At 51.7% G+C, this 24653-nt stretch overlaps 1 protein-coding gene and 1 long non-coding RNA gene across 3 annotated transcripts in view; one reads left to right on the top strand and one right to left on the bottom strand.

Annotated features, from left to right (window-relative positions):
• LOC148164386 (uncharacterized) overlaps positions 1-824 on the top strand; it is a 78124-nt gene extending 77300 nt beyond the window's left edge. The window contains exon 4 of the long non-coding RNA XR_015768257.1: positions 615-824. This is a non-coding gene — a long non-coding RNA (uncharacterized LOC148164386). The remainder of the gene's footprint in view (positions 1-614) is intronic.
• The window catches only part of SLIT3 (slit guidance ligand 3), a 591804-nt gene that overhangs the window by 484 nt on the left and 566667 nt on the right, over positions 1-24653 (bottom strand). For both annotated transcript variants that reach the window (XM_028102736.2, XM_028102735.2), the window contains exons 28-35: positions 24039-24178; positions 20978-21071; positions 15783-15920; positions 14000-14240; positions 12452-12582; positions 4021-4175; positions 2312-2597; positions 1346-1551 (exon numbers count right to left, since the gene is read on the bottom strand). In XM_028102736.2, coding sequence (XP_027958537.1) covers positions 1346-1551; positions 2312-2597; positions 4021-4175; positions 12452-12582; positions 14000-14240; positions 15783-15920; positions 20978-21071; positions 24039-24178 — 1391 coding nt within the window. The remainder of the gene's footprint in view (positions 1-1345; positions 1552-2311; positions 2598-4020; positions 4176-12451; positions 12583-13999; positions 14241-15782; positions 15921-20977; positions 21072-24038; positions 24179-24653) is intronic.

The raw sequence follows: 24653 nt of genomic DNA, 5'->3' as shown, positions 1-24653 counted from the left end.
ACTAAGTCCTGAGCGTTGCATGGTGACAAAAGCGGGCCCCGTCCTTTCCTTCAAGGAACTCAAACAGCACACTAGATGTGGCCAAGTACTAGGCTGTGGGCTAAATCCTGTCCCCAAATCTTGATTGTGCCACCTATACTTAGAAACCAAATTAAATGTCACCATTAAAAACCCCAGGTGATAAATACTGGGATTCCTGGCTTTGCTGAAAACCAGGAAGTGTCCAGTTTGGCCCAGTCCCCACTGGTATAGAGTTGAGATACTAATTCTATAATCCCCAAAGTGAATGTGTGTGTAAGGATAAACGGAGGTCGGAGCTACACAGAACAGAACAGGGCCAGGCGCCTGATGCAGCCCAGGGGGTGTGTCTCTGGGACATGCTGCCTGAGAGGAGAGCTGAATGAGGAATTAATGAACCCTGATAGCTGCTTGAATCTTCCACTCCCGCCATACTGTCCCTGTGACATTGGGAAGAAGGGAGCAAGGCCCTGAGGAGAATGACGAACTTAGATCCCCAGCCCTGCAGCCTGAAGGAAGACATTGGCCATCCTTGAGCCGGTTTCCTTGTCTGGAAAATGGTGACCCATTTCCCTGTTCTTCCTACTGCTTCACAGGGTTACGAGCCTCAGAGGAGACTGAATGAGAAAGGGCTGTATGCATTTTAATGAATTATGGTAAGCATGATGTACTTTCTTTAGATTATGAGATTGTACACACAGGTACTCACTATCTATCTTGTAACAATGTGGGGCGGGGGACGAGAGCCAATGTGGCAACATGGTCATTGGGCAATCTGGTGAAGGGAATGTGAGTGCTCTTTATCTTCTGACCAGTTTTCTGTTAAATCTCAAATTATTTCAAAATATGTTACTTAATAAAAATTTTTAAAACCTGGTCAGTTTGGATTGAGAACAGTATTTCAACGACGTATAAATGTGAAAGTCCTTTAGAGACCAACAGGGTGGTCTGCCTAGGAATCTGGGTGCAGGGAGGAAGACTTCTCCGTTTCCACGCAGGGGAAAAAAAACCTCCAAGGGGAGGTAGATTTGAATTTTGATATAGTTCAGTTTTTATCTTCCTGTATTTGAGCCTATTTCAAAATGAACACACTACATGGGTCAAGGTCATGGAGGGGAGGAGGGGGGAGGAAGGAGGGCCTTGATGCGCTGTGGTGCGGGGCTAATTAGTTACATAGCAGTGCACAACTGCTTCAGAGAGGGAGGGTGTTGCCCCCATTTTCAAGGTGAAGGGACTGAAGCTTAGAAAGCGACGTCACAAGATCCTGCAGCCCACCTCTGCCCCCGTGGCCCTCTCCGGCCCCCTCCCCTGTGCACAGTGGACCCACCTTGCTCGCAGTGCTCCCCACTGAAGCCGGGCTGGCACAGGCAGTAGGGCTCCCCTCGATCTGAGAAATGGCACTGCCCCTGGTGACACTTGAAGGCAGAGCAGGCGCTGGAGTCATTCTTGCGGTCACACGTGGCCCCGCCGTAGCCTTCTGCACACTTGCACACATACGAGGTCCCGGTTGCTACACATTTCCCATGGTTGCAGCTGTTGGCAGAGGACAGGATGAGAAGGGGGAGGGCAGAGAGCGTGCCGCGGAGGCTTTCTCTGTGCACTGCAGCCGGGGCCCAGGCTCAGAGCAGGGCACCCAGAGCTGTGGAACCTTAGGTCTTCTCCATCCCACGGTCTGCCCCCTGCTAGCCCAGGGGCCCAGCATCAGCTTCCAACCTGCTGGAGGCTCGGATCACCCAAAGTCAGCTGCTAGCTGGGGCCACGAGGCTGGCTGGCTTGCCATTTTACAGGCATTAGAAGTCACCTATCCAAGTGGCAGGTCCCTGCTCTGAAGCAGCGAAGCATTCTCTAAACGTTTTTCTCTAGCTCTGGCATCTGAATTGATAACAATGTCACTATCACCGTCACCACCCGCGGCAGTGCCAGGCATTGGGCTAAGTGCTTTACACCGGACATCATTCTTAGCCTTCTACAATCCCCCTCTCCTCTGCTGCTTCAATGCCGCAGGTAGTCTTAGGCACATCTCTGAGATGGAGAAACGGATGCTGAAATTCACCGTCCTTCTGCTTGACCGAGACAGGTATTCTCAGCAAGGTGCTCACACACAGTGTCTCTAAGGGGGAGCTGCTGTTGACTGGGTGAGCTCCTGCCCGCTTGAGCAGTCACACTGACACAGGTTCTGGGTATGGTCTGACTACACTCCCTCCAGCTTTCCTCAGTGCGGCTTCTCGGGTGGGGATGGGCTAGAGGCAGGGATTGAGTGCATGCGGGGAGCCTGGGCTCGCAGGACACTGACCTGTGGCCCAGACAGGGGTCCCGGGCCTCCTGGTCGCACAGCGGGCCGGTCCAGCCTGGGTGGCACTCACACATCACGCTGTCCTTCTCCACGGAGTGGCACAGGCCGTGCTTGCACACGGTGCAGGACTTGCAGCCCGGTGACACTCCCAGGGACTGTGGCGGGAGGGCCTTGAAGTCTTGCAGCTCGTTGTTGATGCGCACCTCGTGGATGCAGCCATGGAAGCCACCCAGGGGCCGGTCCGTGCCCTGGCGCAGGGCCGAGAGGCCCGTGGAGGTGGGGATGCCTGGGGGAGGGGTGCCAGGACAGCCGCCTGAAGACCCTTCCCTGCCCACCAGCCCAGACCTCTCCTCAGAGCGCCAAGGAGGTCTCCATGTGCTCACAGTTAAGTGCTCCCAGCTCTGGGGCTCTGCTGTTCAGGTAGAGGGAAGGGACTAAAACCTGGGACTTTGTCCACACAAGGGCTCCTATCCTTTACCTTGCACTTTGACTTTTTAAAAAAATGTGAATTTGTTGCCAACATTTTAAATATAGAAAACTTTCCACAAAAACCCTTATTTTAAGCTTCTCTAGAAAACAAGAGAAGATCTGGCTTAGCCACAGGGCCACAGTGGCTGGACAGAGGAGGACCACCCCCTCTAGGCAGGGAACAGAGAGTGTATCCCATTCCTCTGCTGTCCCCACCAGGCCTCCCCTGCCCCTTGTCACAGCCCTGCAGAGCACAGGGTGGGAGAGCTAGAGTTTGGGAGAGAACAGGTGTGGGGGAGCAGCCTTGATCTGTGGAACTTTGGGGATCTTCAGTGGGGGAGAAACTGTGTCCCTTCTGGGACTGCCTTTTTTTTTTTTTTTAAAGATTTTATTTGAGAGAGATGAGAGAGAGAGGGAGAGCACATGAGAGGGGGGAGGGTCAGAGGGAGAAGCAGATTCCCTGCTGACCAGGGAGCCCGATGCGGGACTCAATCCCAGGACTCCAGGATCATGACCTGAGCTGGAAGGCAGTAGCTTAACCAGCTGAGCCACCCAGGCGCCCCCTGGGACTGTTCTTGACTGAAGGCTTTCCCTGGGCCCTTGGCACCTGGACCAGCTGTTAACAATGCAGATTCCTGGGCCTTCCAGAGGGGGCACTCCTTGGCAGGGAGGTTTTGGGAATCTCTTTGTTGAACAAGCTGCTCTGGTGACGTTTGTTTGTTTGTTTTGCACATAACTCTTTGAGTACAGGCCCTGGGCTGCATTTCAGGCCCAGGCTCTGCCAGCCAGGTGGCTACTTCCTTTTTGGCCTTCAACTCAAACACGTACTACATGTGTCACCTGAGCCTCACAGTGTCTGACATGGTGGCAGAGCAGAGGGAATGTGACCTGAAGTCTGCAGATGGTGGGGCCTGGACTTGACCTCCGTCTCCTCCCTCCCCATTCCATCTTCACCTCTTCCCACCATTCCCACCATCTTCATCTCCTGAACCACTTGTACTTCCCCAGAAGGAGCCTGTCTTCTCTCCTTTCTCCTCCTCCTTCTCATGATCTGACTGTTTACCCTTTAGGGATCAGCTTGGTTGTCACTTCCTCCAGGAAGCCTTCCCTGATAGGCTTTGGCAGTGGATGCTGAGATCAGGGGAACCCCAACCAGTAGGCCGGGGTGGGTGCCCAAACACAGAGGGTGGGTGGGAGGTGGAGGTGGAGGAGGTGGAAATGGGAGGGGAGAAGGGCCTTACCTCCGAGGTAGAGGGGACTATTGATGCCTACTGCCGGCTGCTTCTGGAGCTTTCCCAGGCTCTTGGGGGCTCCTTTATCCACCACCAGGTTCAGGGTCTGGTTTAGCATCACCAGCTCCACGCTGTGAAACTGCCCATCATTCACTGTCTCCACACTGGGCAGGAGAGAAGGGGCGAGAATGAGAGGGTTTGCTGGGTGCCTCCCACAGCCAGGCACTGGGCCATGAACTTGGCCAGCATTACTTGCATTTTGTTTTATTTTTCATTTGGAGATTACTTCAAATTTAAGTAAGTTGCAAAAGTAGAAACAGTACAGAGAGTACTTGTTATACCCATAGATTCTCCTATCAGCCCCATTTGCTTCATCATTTATTTTGTCTCTGTATCCATCTATGTCCACACACATGCATACACAAATGTGTATATATGTATATACACGTACTTGGTTTTTCTGAATTCTTTAGAAGTTACATACCTTACCCTTATCCCCAGATGCCTCAGTGTGCATTTCTTTCCTAAGGACAGGGATAATCTCCTACATAAGTACACTGCAATTTTCAACTTTGGAACATTGGTACCACACTTGTATCTAATCAGGCTGAATTTTAATTTTTCAGTGGATCCAAAAATATCTTTATAGCATTTGTCCCCTTCCAGTACAAGATCCAGCCTAGGGCCAGGTTGTGCATTCGGTTATATTATTCGCATTTCTTTCTAGAATTTTACAGAGTTAAAGCAAATGCCTTCCTCAGACCGCCTTCTAAATTTTTACTCTACGGCGTGCCACTAGGACCATTATTAACATGTTTTTCTTCAGTTGCTCCATTTCCTCTTGAACATCAGTAAGAATATAAGCTAGCATTGTTCTAAAGATTACTGTCCATGTCTGAAAAACAAACTGAGGGTTCTAGAGGGGAGGAGGGTGGGGGGATGGGTTAGCCTGGTGATGGGTATTAAAGAGGGCACGTTCTGCGTGGAGCACTGGGTGTTGTGCACAAACAATGAATCATGGAACACTACATCCAAAACTAATGATGTAATGTATGGTGATTAACATAACAATAAAATTAAATTAAAAAAATACTGTCCATGAAAAGAATATTTCAGGGTTATTTATATTTTTCCTAGTACATAAGGAAAAAAAAGGATTTCAAAGTGTCAATAGTTTGTCCCATCTAAATTCATCTCCTGTACCTCCAGCAGTATGCTTACCATATGTGGATTACTAATACCATACAACACTGCTTTGCATGTTAACAGCATTATAGAAATGAGGAAGCGGGCACCTGGGGGGCTCAGTTGGTTAAGGTCATGATCCCAGGGTCCTGGGATCGAGTCCCACGTTGGGCTCCTTGCTCAGCACAGAGTCTGCTTCTCCCTCTCCCCCCACCCCGCCCCCACTGGTACTGTCTCTCTCTCTCAAATAAACAAATAAATAAATAAAATCTTAAAAAAAGACGAGGAAACAGAAGCTCAGGGAGGTCAGCTAATGCTCCTAAGTCTCCACAACTAATGAGTCCTAGAGCAGGATTGTACACTGAGGTACGTCTAGCTTCAAAGCCCACATGTATGCCCCTTTCCCATGTTGCCTCCCTCAGTCCCAGCAGGCCCTCAGCGGGGGCTGATGAGGCACAAGAGCCGGGCATCGTGCTGAATGGCTCTCTCCTATTACCGGACCCTCACCATCATTCTATAAAGTGGTGTCAGATACCCCATTTCACAGATAAGATGACTGACGCCCAGAGAGGTGAAAGGATTTGTCTGAGGTCACCCAGCTAGTATGTTACAGAGATAGAATGCCTAGGCAAAACTCTGGACTCCCAAAGTTCTGCTATTTCCACAATTCGATCCTCGGCTGGGGCTGGGAGGGAGCAGTGAGTGCAGGTAATAGGCATTTGGAAGTATGGTACTCCTCTCTGAAAAGGGCCCTCTGAGGAGGCGGCTGAACTCTGCCTTATCCATTCAAATGTGGGTGGTGAATACGGAGGCTCCGTGTCCACCTGAGACCTCCCTGACGAATCCCCTAGTAAACTGGCTCCAACAAGAGGATCCCGTGCCAGATACCTGGCAGGCAGGAGCAGCCTCAGTGACTGAAGTGAATTTCAGCAAAGAGGTGAGGAAAATACTTGGGGGAAGAGAGGCTAAACTGGGGTGGAGCAGAGAAAGCATAGTCTGTCCTCGCCCCTTGGCGGGACCGTGACCACTCAGAAACAGAACCCATCTGGTCTCAGTCTATAAAAGGGGGAGAACAACTTGACTGAATTACTGTGATGACTGAATCAGAGGAGGTACTTGAAAGTGCTTTGTAGACTGTAAACTACTGGGAAAATGTGAGCCATTATCAGTAGTGTTGGAGTATTAACAACCATAAGAACCTACCATTGCCTGCAAACCTAGTGACTCCTGCTCTGGGAGAAAGTGGTGGTCGAGGGGGACATGCAGGAGCTCAGGACCCTCCCAAACCCATCATGAACTTTCTCTTCTCTCCCATTCATCCATCCTCCATCCACCACCTACCTTTCCAATCCTCCATTTCCCATCCATCCATCCACCCACCGACCCACCCACTGAATGTCTGCTATGAACCGCATTGTCCTAGGTGCTAGGAATCGGTGGCAAATAGGATACTCACGAAGCTCACATTTCCTTAGCCTTTCCTCTAAACCAAACGACCAACATATTAGTGTAAGGTCAGGTCAAGAAATAGGGCAGTGGGAGGTGGAGTGGTAGCTTAGGAGTCCACTGGAGGATCTCATTTGTGATGGGGAGCCAAGAAGTCACACGAAGGTAGAGCTGTTCTATTTCAGTAGCTTCTGACTAGTGAGCTGAGGATAAGGCAGAGACCTGTGTTCCCACAGACAAGTCGATGGTGGGTGGGGGAATGAGGGCTGGTGTGCAGAGACTACAAGCTTCTGACTTGGAGTCCTAACACCGTTTTTAAACATACATGCAAGAACATGCAGCTGTATCCCCAAACCATTTGGTAAACTGATGCTGTCCTGAATGAGCTCCCCATCCCCTGAGCCGTGTACCTAACGCTGGGCAGCCACCTGTCAGGGAGTCGTAGAGAGGCTGAGGCTCTGGGTGGGTGGTCTTGGCATTCCCTTCCAACATTAAAATTCAGGGAGTCTGAGGCAGCTGCTTTTCCATTATAAACACACACAGACACAGCAAACAAACACCACTAACCCCTTCCTGGCCACGGGCTCCAAGCCCATTGCTGCTTTTCTTCCTGTGCTCCCTGTGCTGGCCCAGGCCCTGGTATACCTCCACTGTGGGCCCCAGCCTGGAGACAGTGGTTTGGTAGGAGCTGCAGGAGCAGAGTGGATGTGAGCACACCTCCCTGCCCCCCATTAAGTGCTAGGCTCCCCAGTGCCCCAGCCGCTTGGGTCTGTGGAGGGTCTCCTCTGATTCCCACAAGGGAGAGTCCTAGGCAGGCCCCTTCCTCCAGCTATGCTCTTCTGCTAGTTCATGCTCAGGAGTGGAGAGATCTGGTCTCACATGGGTCTTACAACTGAGGGACATGGGCAAGTCCCATCACTCCGTAAACCTGAGTTTCCACTTAACACACTACAGCGATGGTGCGGATGTCGACCTTGCCATGTTCTGATGGACAACACATGGTCCCTGAAACCTAGCAAGCGCTCAAAGGTGGAATGATGATCTCCTCCACCCTGACCCTGGGCTTGCAGGAGCTGGGTGTGGCAGGAGGGACCGAGCCGGGGGGCAGGTTCGTGGACCCTGGAAGAGCTCTTCTACTGACTCTCAACCTTCCAGCTGCCCAGGGCTTTGGGTCCCTGTCTGCTTCCACTGGCTCATAACCATCTCAGGAAGGCACTCATGAGCCCCATTTTGCAGGGAGGGAATCTAAATAACTTGACCAAGGACACATTGCTAGGAAGTGGTGGAATTGAGGTTCAAAGTCAGGACTGGCTCCAAATCCAAACCTCCCATAACCTGTGCCAGTAGGTGCTCATGGGTTAATAGGGTCCTGAAAGTGATGCCTAAAGCCAGTGGTTTTCAGACTGTAGGTCCCTGGAGGTTTGGGGTAGGTAGTGCTGCAGTCCCTGATTTTTCACCATTATCTCACAAATCAGGATGGCTCCGTTTCTTCTTACTTTTTTTTTCCTTTTAAAATCTTGACTTTGAAGTAAATAATGGGAAAAATGGCTCTACTGCTCAAGAAAAAAAGATTGGGGTAAAAAACAAAAACAAAAACAAAACCCAAACTATCTGCTAACTCTAAAAGAAAGTATCCTACTGTGGTTCCAAGCCCCATAATTAGTCTCCTGGAGAGAGATGTAGGGATTACAGGGGAGACAACTGGGCTCTGAGAGCCAGCCAGCCTGCCTGCCTGCCTGCCTTCCTTCCTTCTTTTTTTTTTTTTTTTTAAGTAGGCTCCTTGCCCAGGTGGAGCCCAACACAGGGCTTGAACTCACAACCCTGAGATCAAGACCTGAGCTGAGATCAGAGTCAGACCCTTAACCGACTGGGCCACCCAGATGCCCCTCTCTTCTGCTTTTAATATCAACAGTGGGCATGTGTTGAGTGCTTTACAGGGTTCGGCACTGTGCTACTCTGTGCTAGGCACTTGACCTGCCTTCTCTCATTTAACCCTAACAACCCCCACATGGGAGGTACAATTTTTTTCTCCATTTTAGAGATAAGAGGCCTAAGGCTCAGGAACTTAAGGTGTCCAGCTCACAGTCTTAAAGTGGAAGTGGTGCAGGCAAGACTGAAACCCAAGCTCTGAAGCCACAGGACTCTACTCCACTGTGGGATGAACAGTCATTCCTCCAGGTACTGGGCATGTTCACCTGGATGCCGAGGTGTGGCCACTAGGTGGCGATAGAGCCTCACAGGACCAAATAGTCCCTTGGATTTCAGTTAAGCGGTAGCCTGACACCTCAAGACCACACTGCAGCAACACCCGCCCCCCACCCCGCCCCCAACTCCTGGACCCTGGCTGCATGGTCCCACTCTCTCTTGCCCTGGCCTTCATGCCTCAGCATGGTGGGAAAGTGGGTTCTGGTGGGAGCTTGACCTGGGTTTGAATCTCAGCTCTGCCACTTTACTGGCTTCTGTGCTTTGGGGCCAAAGACTTCATCTGAGCATCATGTTTCTCATCCCTAAAATAGGAGTGATGACGCTTGCCTGGGGCTTGTGGTGAGGGGCAAGCGAGACAAAGACCTTGGCAGTGGATGAGATTGTGGTAATTTAGACTCAGGGAGCATGCAGTGTGGGCTAGATAGAGCTCTCTTGTGGCCCACATTTAAACACTGAGCTATTTCACATAGAAACCCCGAGTTTCTAGCTTCTCTTGATGATCTGCATTCTCACATGGCAGGATCTGCTGGAGCTGAGGTCAACAGTCCCTTCGGACAAAGCCTATGCTCTCCAGGCTACCACTCTCCACTTGCCCCAAGTCTGTTACCTCACTTGGCCTCTTGGCCTCGCCATAATGCCTGAAGTCCCTCTGACAAGTCTTGGAACTCAGGAATAGTGCAGCTTGTTCCCATGCTGGGGCAGGTAGAGGCTGAGAGAGGCTTTTCTGGGTGTTTGCCCTAGGGCCTGGAGTAGGACCTTGAAGCACCAGCACCCCCACTTGTGACTGCAGGGGCAGATGAAAAATATCAGGCACCCCATAAAGGTGGCCTAAGAGTCCAGCTGCCGCAGGCCTGTAAATCCCTGCTGGGGTGCTGACTGCTCATTCTCACTCGGGGGCGCTGTCCGGGGACCCTCAGTGGGCAGAATTTTGCAAGCTGCCACCTCCCCTGAGTAAATCAGCTTTGGTTTGACACCCTGGCCCTGAGGCTGAGGAGGCCTTCCTAGATGGCCAAAGGTCACCACAGCGACTCTGTGCCCTCCATTAACCCCAGTCCCGCACAGCATGGCTTCTGTGCATACTGATGGGGTCTCCCCCTGTCCAGGGCCTTCTCACTTCACTACCTGTGGAAATGCTTGTCAGCCCTGGCCCCAGCCTCAGCTCAAATGTTACCTCTTCCTCCAGGGAGCCTTTCCTGATCGTCAGAGCAGAAATGTCTGCTTCTTCGATGTCCCATAGCATGTACCAGTGTCTTCTGGGAGACCTATTTTATTCTGCCCGTGTGACTATTGCTTGTTTATACACCTGCCTTCTCCCCTGGACTGTGTTTTGTTTAACTCTGTGTCCCCCATCCGTCGCCCAGGACCCGGCCCGCACAAGGCACCTGGGAGATGTTTACTGAGTGAGTGGAAGAGCACACTGCTGGGGCACAGCGGGTGCTGCCACTGAGAAGTCTAGAAACAAGCCCATTTTAAATGCAGGATTTCTGGAGCCTTGGGCCCTTTAGGACTGTGGGCTGCAGGACACTAAGGGTCTGTCACTGGGCTTGGCATGCGGCCCTAGGCATGGGCATCCTTTACTGGGTTCGTCCCATGGGTAAGAGAAAGCCTGGGGTCTCCCCAGGGCTCCGCGCTAACCCTCAGCCCCCTGGCTCCCTGACAAGGGCTGGAGGAGAGAGCAATTCCCTAGGTTCCCATTTCATTCCTCACATCCCAAGGCAGGTGTCAGCAAAGGGTTCCAGCATTCTCACTGACATCACCCCTTTACCGAACCACTCCCCAGTAGCTAACATCAGTGCGGGCTCCCAGCTCTGGACAGAGCCCAGCCTCTCTCGAAGCCTGGCTGTCACCTTCTGTCTTCGACATGCCCACGTCAAAGCTCAGTTTGCCAAGCATTTTCTTACCCCCCAGCCCTCAACAACACCCCCCTGAAATGCATCCTGCGATTATGCACAGTGCACAGGGGAGGAAAATAACGTTTCCAGAGTGCATGAAAGAGCGCACTACTGGGACACCACCAGTCCTGCCACCGAGAAGACTGTTTGGAAACAAATCCATTTTAAATACGGGATTTCAGGTGTGTCTGACACCACAGGCCCATGACCATGACCAGTGCTCCAGAAACACAGATGTTGGGACTCCAGGGAACTCTGAGGCCCCTGAGGTGAGCTCCTTCTCCTGGTGTCCATGGTACCCAACTGTCCTAACCTGGCTGGTGTTCCCTCCACCCACCATCTGCTGTGCACCTCTGTTCTGGTCCACCCTTTTGTATTGTCCCTTAGGTTTGTCATTGCTGTTCTCCCAGCCCGCGTGCCCACCTGTTCTCCCTGCTCATGTAAACTCCACCCTCTCTTCAAAACCCATCACAAATGGCTTTCTCAGGCTTGGGCATTCTGTGTAAGCTGGCACTTCTCAGACTTGGGCATCGAATCACCTGGAGGCTCCTTAAAACAGATGGCTGGGCCCTACCCCAGAGCTTCTGTCGGTAGGCCTGGGGTGAGGTCTGAAGAAGTGCATGTGTGACAAGTTCCTGACTGGGGCTGTTGCTCTGGGACCCCACTTTAAGAACCACTGGTTTAAACCGATGGTTTTCAGCTGGGCTTGTTGGAGTTGTTTTGGGGGCCTTCATGAGAGTAAGTGTGAGGGAAGAAACTTTGCTCCCTCTCAGCCCTGTGGGACAGTTTTGCTTCTGTGTATTTAGTATTTTGATTTCAGTATAAAGTTGTGATTGACTAAATGACTTAGTTCCTGGGAAAAAAAGTCTGAAAACTGCTACCCTTCACCAATCCCGGTCAAATGTGCTTCTGCTTCCGGAGGGGACGGCGGGCCTCTGGATGTGGGTCTCTCTCGTGGATGTGCTTCCCCCCGCCCAAGAAATGGCTTTCCTGCCACAGGCAGGTTTATGTGATTTGAGGTGTAACACAAATATTTCTCATTTTAATGGTGATTTTTATAATTATTACAAAAATATAACTAACATACTTTATTAGTTTAGTATTTATTTTACTGAGGGGTAGAAGAAAAAATCTAGCATATCTGTGATTTCACCGATGATATTACTTAAGATGAAGCTACATGTAAAGATTGCACAGATTTAAAAGCTGATGTAAGGTAGCCCGCTATGTAACAGTACGGCTGACATACCATATTTTTACAGTTTTACATAAAAATCAGGGTGACTGTTGGAAAGACTGAAGTTTAGGGGAAAACCATCCTTCAGGACAGTTTGAAAGTCACTTAAGGAATAGCCCTGCTCCCTCGGGCTCTGGGATTTTTTCCCCTTGAGTTGCATGCTAATCTCCCCCTGTTTTCTCTCTTAAACTAATAAAAGATTAGGATGACATTTTGAAAAGGGCACCTCATTAAGCGGCCTCACCCCCACTGGCGCCCGCGCTCCTGCACAGTAGCCAGCTGGCCATTTATCTTACGGTAACGAGCTCCTGCCTCTTCCTCCAGCACGGCCCCCGGCTCCCCCACCCCCAACCGCAGCTCTGAGCGACGGACAGTGTGTGAGTGTGGAGGGGGCAGGGAGAAGAGGCTTCGGAGCGGCCCCGGGCATCCCATCTGGGCGCGGAGGGCAGGCAGGCAGGAGGGGCTGGGCTCGTACCTGTACACCGTGGTCGGTGGGGAGCTCAGACTGTCATAGACGAGCCTCACGTGGCCCTGGTACAGCTCCAGCGCCAGGGGGTCGTTGTCCCCCTTGTAGAGAAGGATGCCATTGTCCTTGTCCGTGGCCACCTGGAGAGAGGCAGGTGGGTTAGGGCTCCCCTGAGGCCCAGCCTCCCCAACCCCACCTCCCCACAGAGACCTCTTGCAGGTGGCATCTTCTGGATGAACCCCAGATCTGAACCCATGTCCCTGTTTCCTCCTCTGTCTAGTCTGGGAATTTCCAGGAGGGCATATACTTATGCTCCAGCAAATGCTGATCGAGCAGTTCAATTCAGTAAATATTTACTGAGGACCCACTATGTGCTACTTTGTTTATGTATATAAATATTAGATTATTACATATAACATGTATATTATTTTATTGTGTGGGGGGGTGGGTGGGGCCAGGAGCCTTGAGTTCTAATCGCCTCTCCCACCAGCATACAATGTGACCCCACCCAAATCCTTGCCCCTCCCAGGGCCTCAGTCTCTCTGTATATGATAATAATTATGAACAAAATGCTAACAATGACCATTGCATTCAGTGTTTACTATGAACTAGGCACTATGTTAAGAGTCATCTGGGGAATTTTTAAAAACACCTGTGTCTAGGCTTTACCCCAAACCAACTCCAGATGAACCTCTGGGGGGTGGGGCCCCGGCAAAGATAATTTTAGGAGTTCTCCAGGTGATTCTCATGTGGTGCCAAGGCCGAGAGCCCCTGGTTTCAGAAGTTGCCACCCAGAGGGCACCGTACTTCAGGGATGGGATCCTCTGACTAGGCTGTCAGCGCCCACCACCCAGCACAGGCGTAGCCTGAAGGCCTGGAAATGGGGCAGACGGTCTGATGGGACCTCTGGATGTGTGCGGCACATATGCTGCTCTGGTTAGCTGGGACCCAACATTCGGGTGCCTGGGTTGGTGGGACACAGAGAGGAAGGCATTTGGATTACCCAGAGATGCATTTTGGAATAAATGTGCTCAGGTCCACAGGTAAGGAACCTGAAAGAAGTTAGTTAGAAAAGAATTTGGTTCATACTGAATGGTTTTTCATTCCCTGAAAAATGCCCTGCCTGTTTGTGCCTCTGGGCCTTTGTACATGCTGATCTCTCAGGCTAGACGACATCCCCTCACCCTTCTATACTTCTCCAGGCAAACTCCTACTCATCCTTCAGATCTCAGTTTAGTTATCACTGCCTCCGGGGAGCCTTCCTTCTTCTTCCCAGCAGGTGAGGAGCTCTGTCCCACCCATGTGCTCCCACAACACCCAGGGTTGGCACTGGCCCTCTGCTTGTCATCTTGCCCTAGACAAGGGGCGCTGTCTGTTTTGTCCACCATCGAATCCCCAGGGCCAGCACAGTTTCTGACATAAAACATCTGAGTATTTTCTAGGTAAATGAACAGGAGTGGGGGCTGCCATCTGCAGTGAGAGCCAGTCAGGAGTTGGCAGAACAGCGGCTGTTCTCAGAACAGTCGGAGCTTGGGGGCATGTTGGAGTGAGGCGCACCTGCAGGGAGATGTTGGCCTGGGGCCGGACCTTGGCAGAGGCTAGTTCCACGTAGGAGTCTTTGCCCACAAAGTTGACGGTGATGAGCTTCTCGCACCTTGGGCCGGCGAAGCCAGGGGGGCAGCGACAGGTCGGCTCCTGCTGCACCACGATGCACTGGGCCCCATTCTGACACTCATACTGGTCACAGGGACTGGTCTGAAGCAGGACCATGGGTGGGGGCTGCTCACAGAGGAGCCCGCTGGGAGGAGGGGAGAGAAGATGGGGGAGGGGTGAGAGGAAGGAGGACAGTGAGAGGAGACAGTCATAGTTACTTGGGCCGAAGAGCCACTAGCAGAGAGAGGGAAGAAAGATGGGCACTGGGATTTGTTCCAGCCCTCCCACCACTGGGGGCAAGGCCTTTTCCTTCTCTAAGCCCCCACTTCCCCATTTTTACAATAATGGGGTTGGATGAGTGCTGGTCCCCACATTTCAGTGCCATCAGAATCATGTGGGATAAATTTGTTGAAAGCACAGATTTTCATCCATCCACAGATGAATGGACAAACAAAATGTGGCATAGACATACAATGGAATATTATTCAGCCTTAAAAAATGACATTCTGACACCTGTTACAAGGTGGATGAACCTTGAGGACCTTATGCTAAGTGAACTAAAGCAGTCACAAAAATGCAAATACTGTATGGTTCCACTTATATGAGGTACTTAAGAGTGGTCAAGTTTATGGGGTCAGAAAGTAGAACGGTGGTTACCAGGGACCGTAGGGAGGGGGAATGGGAAGTTAGTGTTTAATGGGTACAGAGTTTCAGTTTTGCAAGATTAAAAAAGTTCTGGAGATGGATGGTGGTGTTGGCTGTACTTAATGCTATAGAGACGTACACTTAACATGGTTAGATGGTAAATTTTACATTATATATATCTTACCACAATTTAAAAACATTAAAAGAAAGTGCAGATTCCTAGCCCCTCTCCCCCCAACCCCATTCTAATTGAGTAGCTCTGGGGTGGGACTCAGGAATGTATATTTTCATAAGCCTCATGTAGACGGTCTCAGGCTTTGGAAAAACTGGGCTTCTTCATGATTCCTTCTCAAGAGTCTGTGACCAAGGGTCATTTGCATAGTTGGGTTTATGCCATGCAGTGAGTACTAATGTACACGGAACTGTCCCCAATCCGACCCCCACCCCCCACATTCAGTCTGGTCCCCGCCTCCCCTCCAGCGCCCCCTGCACCTTTCCCTTCCAGTCAGTGTGGGCGCTAGGGCTGGAACCCAGCCTCTCCTTCCACATAACCCACAGACCTCTCCTGACCACTTGGCCAGTGCCTCCCATTTCCTCTTTCTCTTCCGGCTTCACTGATTCCAGTGATTAACCCCAAGCTCTCCCGTTTACCTCCATTTTTCTACCATTCGGGCACAATAATGTTTTTGTTCCCCAGCCTAAAAAGAAGATCCCTGCCAGGGTGGCCATGTGGCTACCCTCACCTTGTAAGCTGAGCTCCAAGACGGTAGCATCTTCCGTTGGAAGGAATCATGCCCAAGCTTGACATCATGTGAGCTGGATCCTAAGTCCAACTCCCGCCCAGTTGCCCTGCATGGCTCTTCTCTCCGTCTATCACATGGGCTTCACAACATCTGCTCTCGGACACGGAAGGGCTGACCTTCCAAGGAAGCCGCGGAGGCCAGGGGCTGGCGCTGCCTAGGAGTGGGTGTCTCCCCTGCCTGCTTTAGCCCGCTGGTCCCCCAGCCTGCAGGCCCCATCCTGAGGGGCCCCTCCACCATACCTGAAGCCCTGGGGGCAGACGCACGTGTAGCCGTTGACCGCATCCACGCACTGGGCCCCGTGGCGGCAGCTGTGGGCCACGCAATCGTCGTTGTCCACCTCACAGAGCTTCCCGCCATAGCCGGGGAGACATTCGCACCTGGAACGCAGCGGAGCAAGGCTGTTCTGTGGGCCAGGCTGGCTTCCAGGGGGCCTGTCTTCTCTGTGCACCCACAGTCCTAAGTCCCTCTCACTTCTCGAGGGCTCCCTGGAGCCTGGCCCACGGTCGGCTTCACCAGCCATCCGTGGGCTCTGGGTCCCCCCGCAGGTTGATGTCTGCTTGCATCATGTGGGGGCTCCTGTATTGGGAGCCAGCAGCAGCCCTCAGTGAGAAGGGTGGGCACTGCAACCCCCCACCACCTGCTGGCTCAGGTGCACCCAGGTGCACCCACAGCCCAGCAAGAAAGAGACATGAAAGCACTGCATTACTCACAGGGGCGGAGGCACACACAGGCACACACGAACACCCACACTTCCTGGCACTTCTGCTGGCCACAGGCCTGGAGCCCGTGTACCCCTTTGGGCCCGGCAGCTGAATTCTACTGGGCAGGATATAGACAATAACCACAGCCTACCCAGGTCAGAGGAGGAAGGTGGGACAGGTGGCCATGGCGGAGAGGGAAGCCAGACCTCTGAATACAATGGGATGGAGGAGCCTGGCCCGAGAAGCATCAGGACAAAGGGATGGTCCTCCCTGCGCCCTCTCCTTGCTCCTCCCCCTGTAGGAGTAGACAGAGTAGAATCACAAGTGGACCCTGGCATTGTTGGGGTTGTGGGCAGAGCATGGTGTGTGCTGTGGATTCATGGCTAGCTAAGACGCTTGGGGCATGGGGGGCCGCCAGAGGAGGACAAGTTCTAGAATCTGAGGATCCACTGAGCCTGCATTCAGAAACTGAAATCGGCTAAGATCTGACCTGTTCACCTTTACTTATTTGAAGGGTAAATTTGAAGTGTGTGATCTACTGCTGCCCCAGAAAGTGCAAACTTTCATGTCATAGCCCACACACTCCACCCCAGTTTTTAAAGAGACCGATTGGGCAAGCCTCTTGTGGGGGCATATGCTCAGTATACCCTGTTAGTGTTAAGGCTGGCTCCTGGAGGCATTTGTCTTTGTGTCTCCTGAATTCTAAGAAGTACCTGCAGAGCAACTCAAGCCGCATGAGCCTCTCTGAGGCAACAGTCGCCACTCAGTCCTTGCAGGGTAAGATCCAGCCTGTTAGGCATGGAGTCAAGATGGCGGAAGAGGTCTCCATGAGGGGATGCCATGCTCCCTTGCAGACAGCATGCAGATCTGGAGGTGAATGTGCTCCCGTCCTTCTTCCTGACAACGCTACAGCCCTCTCCACAGACCTGTGCTTCTCCAACAAAGCCCCCTGGGGATCCTGTTAAAGTGCCGCTTCTGAGCAGGGAGTCTGGGTGGCGCCTGGGAATCCGCACTCCCCACAAGCTCCCCTGGGATGCGGCTGCCGCTGGGTCCTGCACCTCGCTTCCCTTAGCAAGGATCTAGCCACAATTTCTTCGTCTGCTGAAGAGAAGCATCTGGGGGTATCACCTGCATTTCCTAATGTTCTCAAATGTTTTCCCCTTGCCTTTCTTCTAAAGTGTAAGGCTTAGATGGTTTTGTGGTGTATAGGACTTTGATTCTGAACAAGGGGGCATAACCAAGTGACATCCTTGGTCCCAGGACATCAGGAGTCTCCGGATTTAGCTAATAAATCAGTCAAGCCTGGATTGACTTGCAGCCCCAGCTGTTTCTGCGTGTGAGTGCACGGGTGGCTTGCTTCACCTCACGGCACCTCAGCCCCCGCCTAGCAAGCGGATAGTTGTTTTTACAGCCTAAGACTGTGGAGTGTGACGGGAGATAGGCCACTGTGCCTGACGGACAGTAAGTCCTCGGCGCGCGGTAATCATCGTGATCTGTGTTTCTGTCATTATGACTCCCAGTGTTCATGGGCAGTCTGCTTCATTATTTTCTGGGTTTTGGTACATTATGATTTCAGTGTTTTAAATCACAGATAGTTATATAGTTTTATCTGTTCTGTTGAATCCTCGTTAGAACATCATACAAGGAAATCTTCAAGGATAAGCATCTTCAAACTTGGGCAAAGTTTGCATTGGCTGCACGTCTCTTGCAGCCTGCCTTGGGATATGGGTGAGGGGAGGGGAGGGGAGGGGAGGGGAGAGGAAGGAAGGGAGGGGAGGGGAGGGGAGGGGGGTTACGATTAGGAGATGTTGCCCTGGCAGAAGGAGTTTTTGATTTAAATGCATTTTAATAAAATTCACATTATTGAGCTGGCCCGTAGACCTCTTCAAGATGCTAGGATACACTGTGCATAACTATATCATCTCAAGATTTTGAAAGCTAGACTGGTTTCCTTCTATATTCCATATTCTTCTATTCTGTATTCTATATTCCCCTAGAACTCAAGGGGCCTTGGCTACAGTAGAGTGAGGTTTCTAGGGACAAGTACCAGAGGATCATGATCTCTGGCCCTACTTATGTCTCTGGTCCCAAGTCCCGAGCACCCCAACTCCAGACCTATACCCTGGATGGACCAATTCGGACCAGTTCTCATGCCCACTGTGCTCTGTCAAGCCAGCATCCTCTGAGCTCGAGGAATGCCACTGACCTGCTTTCCAGCTATGGATCTTCTACTATCCTTCACAGCTCAGATGCCGTTGCCCCTCATAGGCACCCCCAGAGCACTCTGCTTGTCGGTCCAGCCTGCTCTGCTTTGGGTTCAAGTCTGTTTTATGCATCTCTGCCTCCCCTTGGCCTCTTCCTTCAGTTAAAGAGCAGCCCTGAGTTGAAGCCAAATCAAATCCAGGAGTAGGAAAAGTGGGGCTGGGGGGTTGGGAGGCATCCCTCACCCCTACTTACACTCCAGCAGCTCAACTACCTAAGAGCCCATGTGGCACCTCTCAGAGGGGAGCAGAGGTAGATTTGAATGAGGGTACGGGCATGGAAGGACTGAAGCTTCCTTTGCTGTCAGCAAAACCAGAGGCCCTAACAGGCCTCTAGCATTTTCCCTGGTGATGCTGTAGGTGATGCTCTCAAGCTCTAGGCTTGAGATGTCAAAACAGGAAAGGAAAACACCGGATAAGACATGCTCATGTCACTCTCTCACCTTTACTTATTCTAGACCCTTCTCCTGCGGGTGGCCGCCCCCCCCCCCCAGCTCATTCAAATCCTACCCATCTCAGCTCACCTCCTAAAGTGTGTGGGGACTTCCCTTTGCTTTAGCAGGTTCTTCTCTCCCCTCAGCTCCCCAGCAACACTCAGAGCCAGAATCGAGGGCCCCAGAAATGCCTTCTTTCTACGCATTTGTTTTGTGTCAAATTTTCCTCCCTCAGGTCCATGGCAAGGGCCTCAAGAGGGAGGGAATCAGAAACCTCTTGCAATACCCACAGCACTTACCACAGCGAGAATCTGAGGACTGAAGTTTCAGCTCACTGAGGGACAACAACTAGAACCCGTAATTCTTAGATTCTAGGATCATTAAGATTTCTCTAGTTCTTAGGTCTTGGAGATTTATGAATCAAAGAGTCCACAGTTCCTAAGTCCCTAAGATTCTGCAATTTTATGATGTCATTAGCCTCAGGATTTCTATTTTTTTTAAAGAATTTTATTTATTTATTTGAGAGAGAGAGAATGAGAGATAGAGAGCACGAGAGGGAAGAGGGTCAGAGGGAGAAGCAGACTCCCTGCTGAGCAGGGAGCCCGATGTGGGACTCGATCCCGGGACTCCAGGATCATGGCCTGAGCCGAAGGCAGTCGCTCAACCAACTGAGCCACCCAGGCGCCCAGCCTCAGGATTTCTAAAATCCTGGGTTTCCATGAAGTGCTAAGCTTTGCAGCATAGCATCATAGTCTCAAAAACCCTCCCCCGAGTCTGGGAACTCTCTGCCTTATTATAGCGGGACAGACTCAGATTGATGACAGATCTAGAGCCATCTAGACCCAGAGCATGAGCTTTGTGCTCCAGAGGCTGGAGATGCTACTGGATGAAAGCCTGGTCAGGATTCTTTTTAAAGACTTGTCAGCATAGGCATATGGAGCTCCAGACCCATATCCCCCATCTTTAGGGGTGACTCTGTAGAGTCACCTCAGATACCTTTGCTGAAGGCTCATCTGGGTGCCCGCAGCTGCTCTGGTCTTTGCATGCTCCCCCAGATTCTCTGGTGCTAGAGGCTCCCATGCCCCCCTTCAGTGTTGGACAGAGCCTGTTGGGGACAAGGGGAGACAACTGTGTGTGCAAGGCAGCTTTGGGAGAGTGTTTAGGGGAGACTATTCTTGGCCCTAGGGTTCTGGGATGTCCCTACTGATGTCAGACAACCCCAGACTCAAGGATCTCAGGGTTTTCTCCAGAAGAGGCAACGGTACATGTTTTCATGAAGGAGGGGTGGGGGAGGAAGTAGGGACAGAGCCCAGGAGTGATTTCCCAGGGGTGTCATTTGATTCTCAGGCTCTGGAACTGGTGCTTTCTCCTGAGGCAGACTCTCCTTCCACCCTTAGAATTGCTCCTGTGCTCCCTGAGCTCCTGTGGGCTCTGCTGCTCACCAAGGAGACAGCTCCACCAGTGGCCGTGGCTGCTGAACCCAGTCAGTACTCCCTCTCCCCTCCCTGGCCCCCCAACATACACAGGTGCATAAGCTGGCAAACTCGCTGGAGCCACAGAGGGCAGAACAGCTGTGAAGGATGCACACAAGGAAGGTGACCAAATACCCTTCAGACTCAGTTTCTTCAGTGGGATTGTTCTACTATACTAGCTCTGGAAAGGAAAGCTATGCTGGGGTTGGAGGGGGTGGGGTGGGGAGACAAGGAAGGAGGGGGAGTAGGAGGGGAAGGAGAGGTGAAAGGGGAAAAGGGGTGTCTTTATCTCCATCCATCTGTCTGTCTATAGACACACAGAGAGAAAGAGGCAGACTTACAAAGAAAGAGAACCACCACAAGGAGACAGAGACAGAGGCACGTGCATAGGGAAACAAAGTGAGACTGAAAGAATTAGACCATGGCCAGTCAGAGACAGAGAAGCACATGGTAATGAGCAAGCAACAGGCAGAGAGAGATCGGGAGAGGGAGAGAATGGAGAGGGCCCCACTGGAGGCAGAGACCTCAGGACCCTATGCTGCTGGGGACACAAAGCTGAGCCTCACCTGAATCCTTTGTCCAGGGAGATGCACTTGGCCTCATGCTGACAGAGGTTCATCCCAGGCAGGCAGTGGTCAATCACCTCGTCGCACAGCTCACCTGTGGGGGTGGGTAGAAAGGTCAGGCGCCCGGGAGACCCTGGCTAGAAGGTCAGATCCATCGCGCCCTGCCATCCAGGAGGTTATGGACCTCAGGCATCCTGCACTCGCTCTCTCGACGTGTCCTTTCTCCTGTACCTCTGCCTCGGTCTCCCTAGCAGCGACACTGGGAAGACTCTAGCATTTCCCCGATGCACTGTCCTAGCACCATCCTTTGGTTGTTTCACTTGATTGGTCAGGGGCTGCTGCAGCTGAAACCATAGGACGCTAGCCCCTGACCTTGGGCTATGCTTGTTTTTTTTTTTTTTTTTCATTCCACATCCTTGTGTGGTAGACACCATGACAGGTACTAGGGACACAACAGTGACCCGGTCTTGTCCTCCCCATGGCCTAGGGGGGCAGATCTACAAATCAGTAGGTGATTGTAACACAGAGAAGGAAGTGTGACCACAGAGGTAAACTCCGTGGAAACCCAGAGACTTCCTGGAAGAGTAGACATGGCTTAGCATAGTCCACCTGCTGTAGATAAGTAAGCCCCCTGGATTTTCTCAGAGAAGAAACTATGAAAGGAATTTTGGAGTTTAAGTCTCTGGATACACTCCCTTTGAAATTCATCGTGCCAAGGAATGCCTAATGGGTCATAAATACCCAGGGATGGCACTTGCATAATAAGCTCCCAAGGCTCACACCGTCTGAGATGTATTCTGGGAATGTGGAGCTGAGTGAGACAGGACATCAGGGGGGAGGGCAGTGGCAGAAGCACCCCTGAGCTTTGGGTTCCCTTAAATTCCACGTGGTCAAGCCAGGTGGAGAGTGATCTAAGAGAGGAAAACTTCACCCATGGAATTTCTCTCAGAGGTGGGGGTGGGAACACAGACAGAGAAGGCTGCTGGGACAGGGCAGAGGAAGGTCCTGAGGGTGGCTGGGGAGGAAACGGATGACATACACAGCCCCAGAGTCTGTTCTGTGCTGTGAAGGGGCAAGCTGACCCCTACCCTATCCTCATTTTGCCGGCCACTCAAGACCACAGAGGGCACTGTGTTCTTTATAAGCCGTTTCCTCTTCCTCACTTCCTGGAGAGACCCAGAGAGGCAGACAAGCTTCTGTGTGGGACTAGCATTTTCTGGGACAGAGAAAACCATGACATCCCAACCGCAGGCAGAGATGCACTTCAGTTAACTGCAGACACAGGCCATGCTATTCAACTGGGGCAGGAAGCCACCTCAGTGTCTCCTCAGCCCCCGTTCCACTGCCCATTTGCCTACCATAAATTCAGTTCACGCCCTTACTTTGTCCCAAAGCCTATTTTGAGTCCTTTTGCCTTCTTTTTTTAACTGCTGGGATTTTTACTGTCCCTCTTCTGGTACTGAGCAGATTTTTCTGGACCAACGATTTAACCCTATATGATGACTCCTCTCATCTAGGTAGACCAGATGCCCCTTGAGAGCATACTTTTAGACTTTCTGATAGACTTTTTGGTATCCCTAGTAGCTAATTCAGTGGTCTGTATACAGTAGATGCATAATAAGTCCTGCCTCTTGCTAACTTAACTCTTGGCTACAACTCCTCTCTGGGAAGGTGGAAAATGTAGAGGAGTAGACCATCAGACCATCCCTGTGTTTTGCTCTAGCATAAAGCCTTCCCTGGGACTCCGGGAGGCTGAGGACTAGCAGGTGGTTTTCTCATTGGGCCTTGGCATACTCTACCACAGTCCCAAGAGTGTGCTTGGGGAATACCTGGCTAACGGGCCAGAGGTCTGCATAAGGCACAGGGTCCTGAGGGGCAATGGGGGCTATTTGGCTTCCTTCTCTACAGGCCTCAGGACTGCCTCTAATCATCGTCTGTGTATTCCCATCTCCTACCTCATTCCTGATGTCAAGTCAGGTGCCAATAGGGTAGAGCATAGCAGTCCCTGGGGTGCCTGGTCCTTGTTTTCATCCTTGCCTTAGGTTGCTATCTCCTAGAATGTGTTTCTTGCAACACACAATGTCTGCATCGGGAAGGAGTTCTGGGGTAGGGTAGGAGGGAAGTTCTGACTTCAAATAAATTTGGGACTTTCTGGGTTAAACAAAGGTAAATAGCATTCTTTCAAGCAAGAACTGTCAGAACCTCTAACAGGCTGCTTTGTATCACATGGAAGGGAGCTATTATTACATACAGCGCTGCTCCAACTTTGTGTTCCTGGAGGCTTTTCCTCAAAGAACTCATGGAATTTACGGAACCCCTTCTGGGGTATGCCACTTCGGGTTGGCCCTGTGCCCATACCACTGGGTGGCATTTTGCTTCATCATCTAGTCTACTTAACTATTCTCATCAGGGGCTGTTAATATAGGAAATAACGGTGCTGCATTTTGGGGGTGGGTAGGTAGGATGATTATCCTGAGGAACAACCTGTGGGGAGCCTTCCTTGATTCTCTGGCTGGGTTAGGTTCTTCCTCTGTGATCCCATGACCCCCTGGGGCTTACAGGTGTTATATTCTCTTTCTACTGAATACTGTCCCTCTCTACTTGACGATGAGCTTCTTAGGAGAGGGAACTTTGTCTTGGTCATTTTTGTATCCTCAGCAACTAGCAGAGTGTCGAGAAAGTGCAAGTTTCCAGAGAAAGCAGACTAGACCTGAACAAAGCGGAAATGTAATGCAAACACCTCTCGCTGGCCTCAACCACCACTGGGTCTCCGGGGTTCCCAAAGGAGGGGATGGCCATCAGCTAGTGGAGCAGACAGCTGCGAGTGCCCTGGGAACCTGTTTCAAAGCAGGGAGGAGCTGGTGATGTGCAGGGGGGAATAGGAGGGGCTGACAAGCAGAGAGGGCCTCTGGGAAGCCCCTCCTGGCACAGCACCGGGTTTTGGGGATTCACGTCTCTGTCTACAGGGGGAGAGGGCGGGGGCCCTGAAAGAAGCTAAGAAAAGAGTAATCTTTAGCGCGTACCTGGCCCGCCACCGTGCACAGGTGCCAGGGGACCTTACCCGTGTAGTTAGGAGGGCAGATGCACACGTAGTTGTTGATCCCATCCACACAGGTGGCATTGTTCTCACAGTCATTGTCCTCGCAGTCATCGGGATTGATCTCACAGCGCTGGCCCTCAAAGCCCAGAGGGCAGGAGCAGCTTTGGGGAGACCGTGTAGGGTGGGGACGAGGGGAGCCAGGGGTCAGGGAGTGGGGTGGGGTTGGAGTGGTAGAAAAGAAGGTTGGGGGGCATGTAATTAGTCCGGTTTCTCTCTGGATGGAGGTCTGAGGCAGCACTATGTACACGTGAAGCCTTGGGGGCCAGTGCAGGAAGACCCTTAGGGGCCCGAGAGGTCATTTCATCTAGCCCGCTGTCTCCGGGCAATACTCCATCTCCCCTGGCCCTGGATGGCTGCCTGCCCCCGCACCGTTCCCCCCAGCTGGAAGTGGTTTCCTGGAGAGAGCTTAAATGCCTCCAGCTGTCTTCCTTTGGCTCTTCTGTGGGTAGTGGTTTATAGACAAAGAGACAAACAGCGTAACAAACATCCCCCTTTGAGTGACTTTCTACTCAAGGGCAGGCTTTCTACCTTGAGCCCAAATAGGACATGGTGGCCAAGATCAGGATCTGCAGCCGA

This window comes from Eumetopias jubatus, unplaced genomic scaffold (assembly GCF_037043125.1).
Source record: "Eumetopias jubatus isolate StellerSeaLion01/CBP00866 unplaced genomic scaffold, mEumJub1_p1.0 scaffold_5, whole genome shotgun sequence".
Taxonomy (NCBI): domain Eukaryota; kingdom Metazoa; phylum Chordata; class Mammalia; order Carnivora; family Otariidae; genus Eumetopias; species Eumetopias jubatus.
Note: the sequence above shows the minus strand (reverse complement) of the source record. Positions and strands in the feature narration are given on the sequence as shown.